Below are 14,618 nucleotides of genomic sequence, written 5' to 3'. Positions count from 1 at the left end.
AAAAAAAACCAAAACATACAATTTCTTTCCCTGCTAATTTATTTTGTTTATAGTTAACATAAAGATTTATGGAAGCTAGAATTGTTTGTTTTATTGGTATGTGTTAAAGCAACATAAATTTAAATAAATTCTGTTAGGCCTAAGTATTTTTATGATTGTAGCCGCGGCCTACACGTACTGCCTCTTTTTAAATTCAAATTCTTTATAATTCATATATAATTCATTGGTGCAGATTATATATTTGTTGTTATTTGTTTATATCGTTATAATCTTTTCACAATACACCAAACACATATTGGTAAGTTTCATCATGGGATTTGAACAATATAATGATTGATTGCTAAAAACCGCTTGTTTGGTGCACGTCATAATGACGTTATTGTTTGTATACGTTTAGGCCTACAACTTATGTATTCCGAATGTTACTGTAAGGTGGTTCTACTAGAACTTTCCCTTCATTTGATGACGTACTGACAACACATTTCCCCTCACTTAGGTTCGGCTCTTCGTAAATGGCAGCACTCTCCAAATCTTTCACTTCTTGGTATTGATTATTACTTTCGATTTCTCTTACCCGTCTTTGCACCCGTCTATGCGCCTGTATTTCCTTGAAGAAGAAAAAATGATAAAAAGATATGCACCGTAAATTTGATTGATAAATTAATGAACGTATCCTATACTGTGAAAAATAATACCATCTGTCCCGATGTCATAAATAATACCATGGTTTGCCAATGGTATCTTCTCTATTTCTACTAGTTTCTGTTCATATAGGCCTACATGTTAACAGTAGTCGCTCGTGGTCACATGAGTTTGTTCCCAATTGAAAACGAGTTAAGAGTCTTTCACACTTGTTCCGGCAAATAAAATCGAACGTCAAGGTTTCGTGAAAACAAAACACTGACGTTTGATTTGATTTGCCGGCGCCGGACTGGAAACCGAAACATGCCGGAACAATGTAAAAGTACACGTTTATTTTAAAATGATACCTTGAATTCTTCAGAAGAGGTTTTACGTGACGTAGTCCTACTGGCACTACCAGCTTTGCTGAGCTCTTGGTAAACACCAGAACCACTTGATGCAAATTGCAGTGCTTGATACTGAGAATGTTGACATTTTATTTCTCTTAATCGTCTTTCCTACACAAACAATAAATATTTTTAAAAAATGGTTGATGAAAGATTACCATTATAAATATTGACACATTAATTAATGGTTTGGTTGTTAAATTCTTTTTCCAATGACAACCAGAGTTGCAAATACCACCAGTGTCATAACATTTGAAATATCATACGTGATTGGATAAAAAGCATCATGTGAATATAATAATAGGCACAGATCCTATAACAGAATCATAAATATTATGTTAAATGCGCGTTTGTCTAAAATAGTGTTGTGGGATTTAATCATGGACCTATACATTATCCAATTTAATCTAATGTATATTTACATCATTTAGTAAACATCTACTTACATAAATATAACGGGTTGTTATGAATGTAGGAACGGAGCCGAAGAAAAATGCAAAAATAGCTACTAGTACTGTAACTATCGGAAACGATTCATCAAGAACGAGCTTATCTAGAAAATGAAATTAAACATTGTGAACACAAGAATAGCATAAATACAGTTTGCATTGCCGCTTGGTATGAGGTACTTTCTCATTATTAACTATTATCTTTTAATTACTTATTTCTTAAATGTTAACATTAAACTGGATACTTGTTTTGAATAAAAGTTAATGTTATATACAGTACCTGTACAACAATTCTTTAGTTCTGCTGTTTTATGAATCTTTCCATTCTTTGCATAACATGTAAGATTTGATTGACATATCTCATCATTAATTTCTATAGTTGCTGTATTTTCTCCTTTCTCAACCACTTCTCCATCTTGTAATATCAATACTGATGATGGCTTGGGATGGCCATCAGCTTTACATGTTGCAATGCCATCTTTAGATGTGAAATCAACATGAATATCTAAGAAAATAATAATACAATCGGCATTAGGCTAAGGTTGATTAAACTCGATTCGTAATTACCAGTTGTTTAGCGAAGAATTGGTGTAGTAGGGGGCCGAAAGCTGGGCGGTGTTGGTGGTGATGGAGTAGTGTGTATGGGGCGGGTTTTCAACTGTTGTTGTCTAAATAAGAACAATGTTATTTGTACATACAATATACAATTAACTGTCTTCCTTCACTTGTTTTAGCATCCTCTCCTTTAAACTGATCACTTTGTGCTTTACATGTATATCGTCCACCATCTTCTCCAGTTGCTGATTTAATTTTAAGAACTGACTCTGATCTGTATTGTGCAATATCATATCTAGAAGGGTTGTTGGTGTTGACTGTATGTCCGTCTATATACCAAGTAGTGTGAGGAATAGGATCACCATCAGGTTTACTACAGGTAAAGTTCATTGATTGACCTTCGTTGATGACATTTGCTGACGCAGAAAGAAGTGGTTGATCCAAGTCTGAGAAAATTAAAATAGTATAAGTAGTATCGTTGTTAATATACCAAATCAATCAATCAATCAATCAATCAATCAATCAATCAAGTAATCTTGAAATAAAACATTATTTAAAAAGAGAATTTCCCTGTTCTTTATAGTTGCCAGATATGGCATACAGCCAGGAAGCATGACATATTTTAGACATTAGACCTAATGATTATTTTGGTTGATTAGAATTATTCTAATTTCAGGAAAATTCTACATCATCATCTTTCCTCAGGAAGTTTGTTTTAGCAAACGAACTATTTAAAGAGCAAAATGATTCTTTCAATGTGAAAAAAATATAAATTTCTGTCGATAAGTTTTGTTATATGAATATGAATAATAAGAATTTGTTAAAATTAGTCTGTAACTTACAATATACAGTTAGAATAGATGGATTTGATATTTGAATATATCCATTTGTTGTTCGTATCCAGCACAGAAATGTTCGTTTAGAATCATCCCTCATTGGCTGTGACATCACCAAGTCAGCTTTCCCAGGTGGCATGATTAATTTAAAACGACCATTTATTATCTTCCTATCAGTAACAAAACCATGATTAATTGTTACTCCATCTTCATTTAGTTCATTCCAATGTATTGTATCAGGTGCAGTAGTAAATTGTGAATAATCACAAGTTATCACCACTTCAGCATCACCCTCCTTGGCTGTCTGGTTAGATGTTTTCACCAATTGACATTGTGATTCTATAAAGATTATCAAACGTCCAGTCTTTATTAGACAGTAATAGGCTAATAATTAAAAACTGTTATAAGATGTGTTTTTTAAACTTCAATTGAAATTATTGATGAATTTATTCATATATTTAAAAGCATATATTTTGAGATAGGCCTAAAGTGTCTTGATAAAGCAATAATCATACATAACAACATTAAAACGTCCACGTGTCCGTTTTTTTAAATTTAACATTCCTTTGCTCTTTTTAAACATATACAAATTATAATACATCTAGCAGAATACAGATTATCACTTAAAAACTATCACTAGGTAGTATATTACTGAATTAGTTTACCGAATAAAGAAACAACTAATAAAGCCATCCATAACGTCATATCTGAGGAAAAAATAATAATAATATTTACATTCAATAGGCTTAATTAATATTGAAGTTCACATCTATCATTCACCTCATTTACCTTCTTGCACATACAATTTAATCAGAAACCAATCAATAAACGCCTAAAATCATTATTATTTGAAATATTTCAATTGAATTCTACGTTCCATCATAACTAAACCGGTCGACTACTTTAATTGAATTTAAAGAGTTTTTTAAGCTAAAAATTTGTAGTTTATTTTTATCATCATAATCACTTACCATCAGTTTATCAACGTTATTATCAAGATTGCAATCATTATCACACGTTTTGTTATTTGCTGATCACTTTGTCGTCAACACTACTGTACCATTTTATCATGGCCATAAAAATAATCGTTATTAGTTATTAATTACTCACCTCTATCTCTGTGTACCTGCATGTCTGCGTTATTAATTTTTGCGTAATAAGATATACATACAAATACATTCTGTGATATATATGTAATTTATTTGTTTCGATCTCGTGAAAAGAAGTTGGTTCGTTAGTTTCAATTATGTTATATCGTATTATCGCTGATTTGATTAATTTGTTACCACACAAATAAAATGACAACTTTTGTAAAAAGTAAACACTAATAGTCTCCATTTATCAAGTCATCTTAATCTCGCCTTTTAAACTAACTTTTCTGAGATTTTCGATTACATTGCAACTCGTTTCCAATTGAAACTATATTTCTTCTACCCACCTAGAAAAGAGTGTTGTTATAAGTTTAATTGCTCAAATAGTAGTGGAAAAAAATACAATTATTGTTGATTGGTCTATATACTTGTGTAGGGCTGCCACTTAAAAATGTCACCTAATCTACATGCTGCTGCTGCTTATGTATTATATTTTATACCCAAATTAATAATGTATTATTATATATGTGTTGATAAATACTAAATACATTTAAGCAATATAATAATAACACTAAACACTTGAGTCAACTAATAATAATCATTTATACAGTTCATTTTAATTATTGTCTTAAAATGACTGTCTAATAAAACAATTGTGTACAAAAATGGGGTTGTACTGGCTAATTTGAACTATCTTCTTACAGACGTGCTTATTTAAATACAAATCGTGTAACACAAACACAATCCTCAAAATTATTAAACACAAGGGAACTAAGCCTATAGATTGATTATTGGAATATAATCAATAGATTTGTTTTGCTGTACACATGGTCTTTAAACAACGTGATAACAACAGTACAATAACACTACTTATTTCTACCTATTTTATAATGCTGCTTTCATTCCATTAGTATGCCTACTCCCCTAGATGATAATAACGAGAATAAACAAAACTTTTTTTTTATACATAAATTACGCTTAAGCAGCTTTCAATTGTTATTGTACTGTAGTCCTATATTATATGTTTGAATTGTTTTTGTTATGACTCTCGTATACTCATAGAAAACCATTTTGGTTTCGCTTATATATTTCCTCGTTTACCATCTACTTTATGTTTTATATTTATTTCCTTCATGCAGAATTAAACAACATTTTTTTTTGCATTTATTAATTTATATTTTTAGTTATAGAACTGTTGAGAATAATGTGGTTCTGGAGCCTTTCCTTTTTGTGATGTACTAGTAACACCATCACGTGACGTATGTCCTTCGTACTGGGGATTTTGAAATTCTATCTCAATCTTTCCTCCTCTTTTCTGAAAACTATAACATTATTTACTATTTTTAGATTAACTATTAAACCAAATAATCAAACATTTTTACTGAAGCTTGACCGTAAATGAAATATCAATCATCATAAAGAGGATGTGTGCCAATTCGACTAAGTATGTAATATCTTTCAAAGATTCATGTTTTTTAACATTTGATTATAATATGATATCTCCGTGATAATACTGAATGTGCCACATGAAAGAATGAATAAAAGTGAGAGTTACACCCACAAATAGGGGTTGTTGTTATGAAAACAAGATACCTTAACAATTAATATTGTTCAGTAAGATTAGTTATTAAGTTATGTTACACTCCAAGGCATTATTTTACTGCGTCTTTTATTCAGAATTATTAAATTAAATTGTTTACCTCTATTTTGTGCAATTCTTTCTTCGTCGTAGTAAAGTCCTTTTTTCTGTGTTGAAGTCCTCTGTACTGTGGATGTTTTACTTCTCTTTCCTAAAAAATAATTGAGTTAAAATCGAATGTTGTGGAATGTAATACCTATAGTATGTAGACGTTATTGTTTATCATAACAGAAGGATAATGTTTATTCCCAATTATGTTTAAATACATACTACTTTATTAGACGTAGGCTTGGTATATCCATCATCGTCTATATCGGAGCTTGCTGAGCCTTTCAGTCCTTGGTACTGAGGATTTGTGCATTCGATTTCTATCACTTCTTTTTTCTAGAAAAAAAAGTAGTTCCTATTTGTTAATTAGAAAGGTGTTGTAAAACGTCTTATGTGGCCATGTCCAGTAATGGTGCGCTGAGTATTGTTCGTTTAAAGTGTTTAATTTTACTTCTAAAATACATACTATTTTTGATGTAGGCTTCACATATCCCTCGTCATCTATGGCGATAGAGTTTGCTGAAACTTTCAGATCTTGGTAGTCATGGTCTTGAAGTTCGATTTCTCTTACTTCTCTCTGTTAAATAATGTGCTTGTGTGAATGTTTAGTTTTATACAGTTTGCATGTGTGTATCTCTTGCAAGAAATAATAAATAACTAACTATTAGTTTGAACTTTACTTTACAGTTTGAAAACATGGTAACACTTGAGTTTGAATTGTTACACATTAGTATAGAATGTTTAAAATGTATTACAACATGTATACCTGTATTCGTGTTCTGGATATAGCTTTATTTGACGTCCTGGTAGCACTAGCCTCAACTGTATGACCTTTGTTGAGCTGCTCTTTGTAATCTCCAACATTTGATGAAAATTGCAATGCTTGATATTGATGTTGACTTTGACATTTGGAAATGATTTCTTTTTTTATTCGTTTTACCTTAAAAAATAACAGTAAAAAACAGATAATAATACAAGTTTGTTTAAACCTACAAATATTAAGTTTTAAGAAAAAATATCATATAATTTAGAATTATACTTACATAGATATAACGGGTTATTATGAACGTCGGAACAGAGCAAAGAATTGCAGTTATTGCTAAAGTTATCAATGTACTTATTGAACAAGAACAGCCACCTAGGAAATTCAATGTCGAATGTTGAAATATAATATATTATCGTAGCACACTTTGCTACCAAAACAACATTAACCATTAATAGTTAAAATATCATGCCAACTGGTACAACAATTTAAATATCAATGTACATAGATATACTTAGCATATGAGAATGCATATTATAGCGCCTATACAGAGGATATTTTCACGGCAGGAACACTTGTACTATACCTGTGTTACACTCAAGTGGTGTTGTTTCACGTAGCCTTTCATTCTTTGCATAACATGTAAGACTTGATTGACATATCTCATCATTAATTTCTATAGTTGCTGTATTTTCTCCTTTCTTAACCACTTCTCCATCTTGTAATATCAATACTGATGATGGCTTAGGATGGCCTTCTGCTGTACATGTTGCAAAACCATTTGCAGGTTTAAATGTTACAATAATATCTAACAATCGAGATAACAGAATGTAAAATTACAGAAATATAAATGTAAGAAATGTAGACCTACTTGACAATTTTACGTTGTAAACTAAGTTCTGACCTCTAGTAGTCATTTTGTACTTATGACACAACATTTTGCAACAAACGTATATTTTTACATTCATTATTTACCGGACAATATGGAAAAAATGTGTTAATAATAATGATGGAACATTTCAAGAACTTATAAGCTTTACATACTATATATGTTAAACTGTTTTCCTTCACTTGTTTTACCATCCTCTCCTATAAACTGATCACTTTCTGTTTTACATGTATATCTCCCATCATCTTCTTCAGTAGCAGATTTAATCTTAAGAAATGACTCTGTACTGTTGTTTGCAATCTCATATCTAGAAGGGTTGTCGGTGTTGACTTTCTGTCCATCTTTATACCAAGTAGCCCTAATGTAAGGAATGGGATCACCATCAGGTCTATAACAGGTGTAGGTCACTGATTGACCTTCATAGGTTAATGCTGCTGATGTAGAAAGGAGTGGTTGATCTAAGTCTGAATAAAAATATGATGATAGATTACTGTGCTGGCCAAAATTAACCACCTGTACAGTGCCAAACAGGTGGACTATTTATGATCATCAACAAGAAAACTTATAAATTCTAAAAAATGAAAGATTCGTTAGCAGATTCTTTGCTATCTGAAGAAGACATAAAAAAATCAATTTTAACAATTGAATTATTGTTATATAATAATTTAATGTTTTACTCACAATAAACAGTTAGAATAGATGGATTTGAGCTTTTAATATCTCCATTTGTTGTTAGTATCACACACCGAAATGTTCGTCCAGAATCATTTCTCATTGGCTGTGACATCACCAAGTCAGCTTTCTCCGGTTTTATGTTTAATTTAAAACGACCATTTTCAAGCTTATTATCATCTACAAAGTTAATAGTAGATCCATCTTCATATAGTTCATACCATTCTAGTGCATAAGGTGTAGTAGTAAATTGTGAATAATCACAAGTCATCACCACTTTAGAATCACCTTCTTTAGCTATCTGGTCAGACGTTGTCAACAATTGACCACGTGATTCTAAAGATAAAGAATGCAAAAAGTTATTGTCTTGCTTATGCATAAATTATATAGGCTATTATTATGGAAAACTATTGTAGAAAATATTAGGCATTTCCATTTTTTAAAACTTTAATTAAAATGATTGATGAATTGATTCATATATTTTCTGATAATAAAGTATAAGTTATAAAGCAAAGATGTAATCATACATAACAACATTTATTCGTACAATTGTGTCCTGTTTTTGATTTAACATTCATTTGTCTTTTATTTAAACAGATGCAAATTTTAATGCATGCATCTGGCAGAACATTTATTATCAATTGAAAACTACAGTATCACTGGCATATTACTCTGAATTAGTTTACCGAATAAAGAGTGTATAACAATTAGCAGCACCAACCATACAGTCATATCTGAGGGGAAATGATAATATTTACATTCAATAGGCTTAATTAATCTTGAAGTTCACATCTATCATGGATGTAGTGTATGCATTATCTGTTTAACTATTTCACTATCAATAGGCCTAATTAATAAAAATAGAATGTAAATAATAAAGTGTACAAAAGCATGTACTGTAACTATATAAACAAAGCTAACAGTTATCAAATCATATTAATCATAATATACATATATTGAGGACACTACATCTGTATTCGATACTCATGTCGATTGGTTAGAAAGTGTATAGGCCTAATAATAATTAAAAAACGGCTAACGTAATTCCAGTAACTTATCATTGATAACGTCATTAAAATCAATCAATCAATGTCAACAACACGCTCCTCCTTTACCCTCTTACACATACAATTTAGATTAAACTCTTTCTTGGTCGTATTGTAACCATTTAATAATCATCAGTTATCATAATAATCAATTCCATTAATTACTCACCTTTATCTCTGTGCACTTGCATCTCTGAGTTTTTAATTTTACGCAATAAGATATACATATATCAATCTTAGATATATATATGTAATTTATTTGTTTCGATCTCGTAAAAAAAGTCATTATAATCTCGCTTTTTAAACTAACTTTTCTGAGACAGGTAGTTAGTAAGTTCGATTACATTGCTCCTTGTTTTCCAGTTAAAATTATTATTTCTGCTACCCGGAAAAGTGTATTGTTTAATTATTCAAATAGTGTAGTAAAAAAGATACTGGCCACAAATATATTGTTGATTGTTGTTAATATCAGGGAACACTGTGATTTGACTCTTCAATGCAGCTGTGTCAGTTATTTCGAGGGCCTACTTATGTTGCTGGTATATATATTATTTTTTTATCCGGCAATAATATGACTAATTACACTTTATTTCATAAATATAATAATAGTCAACTCACAACACTATTTGCCACACCGTTTATTTTTAATTAATGTCTTAAAATGCCTCTCTATAAAATATTTGTATACAAAAAATTGTATCTCACTGGGTAATTTAAACAATCCCCTTGCTGACGTGCTTATTTAAATAAAAACGTATAGCACAAACAATAATCCTCCAAAATTTGTGAAACACAAAGGAACTATAGATTGATTATTGGAATATAATTAATAGATTTTTTTTGCTGTATATTTAAACTACGCGAGAAAAACAGTACAATTGAGAATAAACTATTAGCGTGTACATTTCTACCTATTTTACAATGCTCTAATTATATTAGTAGGCCTAGTCCCCTAGATGACATGCATTGTTTTTTAGAATATTATTATTTTTTTTTTGCTGTACATGGCCTTTAAACTACGCGAGAAAAACAGTACAATTGAGAATAAACTATTAGCGTGTACAATTTAAGTTAAGTATAAAAATTTCTACCTATTTTACAATGCTCTAATTATATGAGTAGGCCTAGTCTATAGATGATAATAACGAGAATAAACAAAACTTATTGTATACATAATTACGCTTAAGCAGCTTTCAATTGTTATTGTACTGTAGGCCTAAATTATATGTTTGTTTTTGTTATGACTCTCGTATACTCACAGAAAACCATTTTGTATAGCTTAACACTTTCGCGTATATATTTCCTCGTTTACCATCTACTTTATGTTTTATATTTGTTTCCGTCATGCAGAATAATATAAAAATTAATTAATTAATAAATAAATAAATTTAGTTATAAACATGTTGAGAATAGTGTGGTTCTGGAGCCTTTCCTTTCTGTGACGTACTAGTAACACTATCACGTGACACATGTCCTTCGTACTGGGGATTTTGACATTCTATTTCAATCTTTTCTCCTCTTTTCTGAAAACAATAAAATTATTGATTATTACTATTTTTTAAAATCAAAACAAGTAAGTAAACATCCTAATTAGACATTGACAGTAAATAAATCAATTTCATTGTTACTACAAACCAGATAAACATTTAAAAATTAATATTGATTATTAAATCAGTTAGTACTACACTCTAAGACATTAATGTAGGCCCACCGTGTCGTTTATTCATAATTATTATAGTGACATTCAAAATGTTTACCTCTAGTTTGCGCACTTCTTTCTTTGGCGTAGTAGTAAAGTGTTTATCTTTGTTTCTGTGTTGAAATCCTTGATACTGAGGATTTTTTACTTCTTTTTCCTAAAAAAATAATTGAGTTAAAACCGTTGCTAAATATGTGTGGTGATACCCATAGTAGGTATAAGACGATATTGTATATTATAACTGAAAGATACTGTCTATATATTCACCCATTTATTTTGAAATACATGTTTATTAGACGTAGGCTTGGTATATCCATCGTTGTTTATATCGGAGCTTGCTGAGCCTTTCAGTCCTTGGTACTGAGGATTTTTGCATTCGATTTCTATCACTTCTTTTTCCTTAAAAAAATTAGTTGCTATAGTTGTTAATTATAAACGTCTTCTGTGGCGATGTTAAGTGATAGTATGAGTAACGTACGGTATTATGGTTTGTTTAATATTTACTTGAAATACATACTTTATTAGGCGTAGGCTTGACATATCCCTCGTCATCGATATCAGACCTTGCTGAAACTTGCAGACCTTGGTAGTCATGGTGTTGACTTTCGGTTTCTTTCTGTTAAACAATGGTGGGTGTTTAGGCCTAAACATGTTTTGTATATTTTGCTTTCTTAGAAATAAAAAAATAACGAAAAGAACATTGAAGAAATTGAGTTGATGAATCAATTGAGCTTAACTACGATTTTGCTTTTAACTCGCTCAGCTACACATCAATTCTAACTAGGAAACTTCCGTAATTGTTGCCAACTTTTTAAATCATGTCATTTGGGTATACTAAAATGTTTACTTTTTCGATACATACTACCGTGTTAGACGTGGGTTTAACATATCCCTGATCGTCATCTAAGTCAACATCAGTGTTTACCGAAACTAGCAGTCCTTGGTATTGATGATGTTGACTTTGGATTTCTGTTATTTCTGTCTGTTAAACAATTAGGTACCGTTGTGTTTATTTAGTATCATGTATGTATCTATTATAAATAACTAAATTTTTATTTTACTTGACTTGACGAATGTTAGCAAATGAGTTTGAATTGTTACATATGAGATAGGCCTACTCATAACAGATTATTTTAAAATGTCTTACAAAAAGTTTACCTGTATTCTTGATTTGGATCTTGTTTTATTTGTCGTTTTGGTAACACCAGTCTTCATTGCAGGACCTTTGTTGAGCTCTTGGTAATCTCCAACATTTGAAGAAAATTGCAGAGCTTGATATTGAGAAGGTTGACATTTGCAATGGGTTTCTTTTATTCCTCTTATCTTAAAATAAAAAGAAATCGGTATCCGAAATAAGCCATCTATCTAAAAAACTTTTATTGGAGTTTATACTGTATTATTTAAGTTTCAAAAAATTAATATTTCATATTTTATTCAAAATTACTTACATAAATGTAACGGGTTAATATAAACGTCGTAACAGAGCAAATGATTGCAGTTATTGCTACAGTTATTGATATAGCTATTGTATACGAACAGCCACCTATGGTACAAAGTAAATGTAAAACATTGAAATATCGAACTTACAATTTCAAAAAATGCAGTTTTGGCAAGTGGTGAAGAACATCATTAATGTGATGATGCACATGGGTTTGATCTAACGTGATTTTCTGTTTCGTATAAAATTAACAATCTGGTCTAAATAATGTTGAAAAATATTTATAATATACGTATTTGCGTGTTTGATAGTACGTTGTGGGGTGTAAAACATGAAAATGCTATAACAGTAGCTGGATCCCAATGGAGAAGCAAAAAGCTAAATCAAAACAATAAAGTAAAACAGCCAGAAAGAGCTTTCGGGCAACACTAACCCTTCATCAGTTCACATGGTTGCTCAATTACCTGTGTCGCAGTTCTTTAGTGCTGTTGTCTCATTAAGCCTTGCATTCTCTGCATAGCAAGTCAGACTTGATTGACATATCTCCTCATTAATTTGTATAGTTGCTGTGTTTTCTCCTTTCTTAACCACTTCTCCATCTTGTAATATCAATACTGATGATGGCTTAGGATACCCCTCTGTTGTACATGTTGCAATACCATCTTCAGATTTAAATATTACACTGATATCTATCAAAGTGAGATATTAACTAAAGTTACAATACCAATAATTATGGTAGAAGACTTGAGTGAGACAAGCGGTGTTTTACTTGCCCACAACCTTAACATTCTAGACCTAATAGTGTCCCGGAAAATGTAATTAATTTGAATCACAATCAAGTAAACATTTTAAAAAACATTTTACATACAATATACAATCAAGTATTTTCCAACACTTGTTTTAGCATTATCTCCTGTAAACTGATCACTTTCTGCTTTACATGTATATATCCCAACATCTTCTTTAGTAGCTGATTTAATCTTACACTCTAAAAATTGAGAAATAAAATTTGCCTAGTCGAACAACTTTGACGCCAGGAAGTAACAAAAATAGTAAGGATGTATGAGACAAAAAATCTAAATCTAAATTAACGTGGCATGCTGGCCACCAGCCAAGCATGTGCCTAGGCCTATAATCGGAGGCCAGGCACCGAAGTATGTTGTAACAATTGCATCTTAATTTTCCATTCCATGTTAAGAATAATAAATAAATTAATTATTTAGTGTTTTTTACTCTTTTTATATAAACTTTGTCATTGGACATTCTAAAGATTTTATTTTAACCTAATTATTAGCAAAACATAAACATATGTAAAACATCTTATACCCGATATATTTTTCTCCTTGTGGTTTTTAATATAAAATTAAAACAAAATAAAGGCTTTTTTTTGTATTAGGCCTATTGCAATTATAGATATAAATAAATGCCCCTGTAAGCACCGTCAACTTACTGTTATTTGAAATCTCATATCTATATAGGTTGTTAATGTTGACTGTCTGTCCATCTTTATACCAAGTAATGTCAGGAATAGGATCACCATCAGGTTTACTACAGGTAAAGGTCACTGATTGACTTTCATAGACAGTGCTTGCTGTTGCATTAAGAAGTGGATGATTCAAGTCTGAGAAAAATAAAATAATATAAAAATTACGCAAACCGGGTTGCCATTAGCAATTTTGTGATGTGATGATGGTGTGATGTCTTTCTTCCATAGTTTAGTTTAGTTATAAAAAAGGTAGACGGCTTGATAAGAATGAATTACTGTTTGAACAGACATGATTTTTCATTGAAGTCTGAAGTTTATTATTATTCGCTAGATGTAATTTTTTACCGTATTTATTCGAATAAACGCCCCGCTTTGAATAAACGCCTCCCTCGAATAAACGCCCCCATAGAACATAAGTTTGAATAAACGACCCGCCACATGCATTCACAACATATTTCTATTTGTATTCATTGATTGACATGATCTACAATTTACCAAGCATGTTTACAGTATTTTATCACTTCTCGATAGGCCTACTAATTGTGTTGTACTTTTTCATTATCTAGGGGGTATTTATTTGATTATACAGTACATGTTACCATAATTACACCCAACAAAATAAACGCCTTCCCCGAATAAACGCCTCCCTAAATAAAAACCCTCCTGAACAATAACGCCCCCTGGGCGTTTAGTCGAATAAATACGGTATTCCGTTTGATTAAATGATACAAATGCTGAGGATGTTTTAAAAAGCTCCAACATGAAATTGCTACTGATTAGTTATTTGGTACATTGGAATTTAATCTGTTACGGTAGCCTACTCACAATAAACAGTTAAAATAGCTGGATTTGATCTGTAAGCATCTCCATTTGTTGTTTGTATCTCGCACTCAAATGTTCGTTGAGAATCACTTCTCGTTGGCTGTGAGATTAACAACTCAGCTCTACCAGGTATTATGTTTAATTTAAAACGATTATT

The 14,618-nt window shown here is 30.9% G+C and overlaps 4 protein-coding genes across 5 annotated transcripts in view; all 4 read right to left on the bottom strand.

Annotated features, from left to right (window-relative positions):
- Positions 1–167: 167 nt before the first annotated feature.
- LOC144849756 (uncharacterized) lies at positions 168–3,045 on the bottom strand. 2 transcript variants are annotated; one of them, XM_078706791.1, is made up of 6 exons: positions 2,875–3,045; positions 2,176–2,478; positions 1,758–1,982; positions 1,475–1,581; positions 990–1,139; positions 168–607 (listed from the first exon to the last, which is right to left on the bottom strand). In XM_078706791.1, the coding sequence occupies exons 1-6, from the start codon at positions 3,005–3,007 to the stop codon at positions 407–409; spliced, it is 1,119 nt and encodes a 372-aa protein (XP_078562917.1). In that variant the 5' UTR covers positions 3,008–3,045; the 3' UTR covers positions 168–406. The 2 variants fall into 2 exon arrangements, with proteins under 2 accessions (XP_078562917.1, XP_078562918.1); XM_078706792.1 differs by having other exon boundaries at positions 168–598.
- Positions 3,046–5,139: 2,094 nt separating this feature from the next.
- Positions 5,140–9,202, bottom strand: LOC144851051 (uncharacterized). Its single transcript, XM_078708572.1, has 11 exons — positions 9,186–9,202; positions 8,657–8,704; positions 7,980–8,306; positions 7,454–7,762; positions 6,996–7,217; positions 6,690–6,784; positions 6,413–6,586; positions 6,113–6,223; positions 5,869–5,982; positions 5,660–5,749; positions 5,140–5,274 (listed from the first exon to the last, which is right to left on the bottom strand). The coding sequence occupies exons 2-11, from the start codon at positions 8,700–8,702 to the stop codon at positions 5,140–5,142; spliced, it is 1,623 nt and encodes a 540-aa protein (XP_078564698.1). The 5' UTR covers positions 8,703–8,704; positions 9,186–9,202.
- A 1,202-nt stretch (positions 9,203–10,404) lies between these two features.
- The window catches only part of LOC144849760 (uncharacterized), an 82,516-nt gene continuing 78,302 nt past the window's right edge, over positions 10,405–14,618 (bottom strand). Inside the window, exons 7-9 of the mRNA XM_078706797.1 lie at positions 10,983–11,114; positions 10,774–10,872; positions 10,405–10,539 (exon numbers count right to left, since the gene is read on the bottom strand). Of these exons, the coding sequence (XP_078562923.1) occupies positions 10,405–10,539; positions 10,774–10,872; positions 10,983–11,114 (366 nt within the window). The remainder of the gene's footprint in view (positions 10,540–10,773; positions 10,873–10,982; positions 11,115–14,618) is intronic.
- LOC144850464 (uncharacterized) overlaps positions 11,209–14,618 on the bottom strand; it is a 43,970-nt gene continuing 40,560 nt past the window's right edge. Inside the window, exons 4-8 of the mRNA XM_078707748.1 lie at positions 12,618–12,842; positions 12,164–12,258; positions 11,874–12,038; positions 11,578–11,697; positions 11,209–11,331 (exon numbers count right to left, since the gene is read on the bottom strand). Coding sequence (XP_078563874.1) covers positions 11,209–11,331; positions 11,578–11,697; positions 11,874–12,038; positions 12,164–12,258; positions 12,618–12,842 — 728 coding nt within the window. The remainder of the gene's footprint in view (positions 11,332–11,577; positions 11,698–11,873; positions 12,039–12,163; positions 12,259–12,617; positions 12,843–14,618) is intronic.

The sequence above is a fragment of the Antedon bifida genome, chromosome 8 (assembly GCF_963402885.1).
Source record: "Antedon bifida chromosome 8, ecAntBifi1.1, whole genome shotgun sequence".
In the NCBI taxonomy this organism is placed as follows: Eukaryota; Metazoa; Echinodermata; class Crinoidea; order Comatulida; family Antedonidae; genus Antedon; species Antedon bifida.
This window is presented reverse-complemented; position numbering and strand designations above follow the sequence as displayed.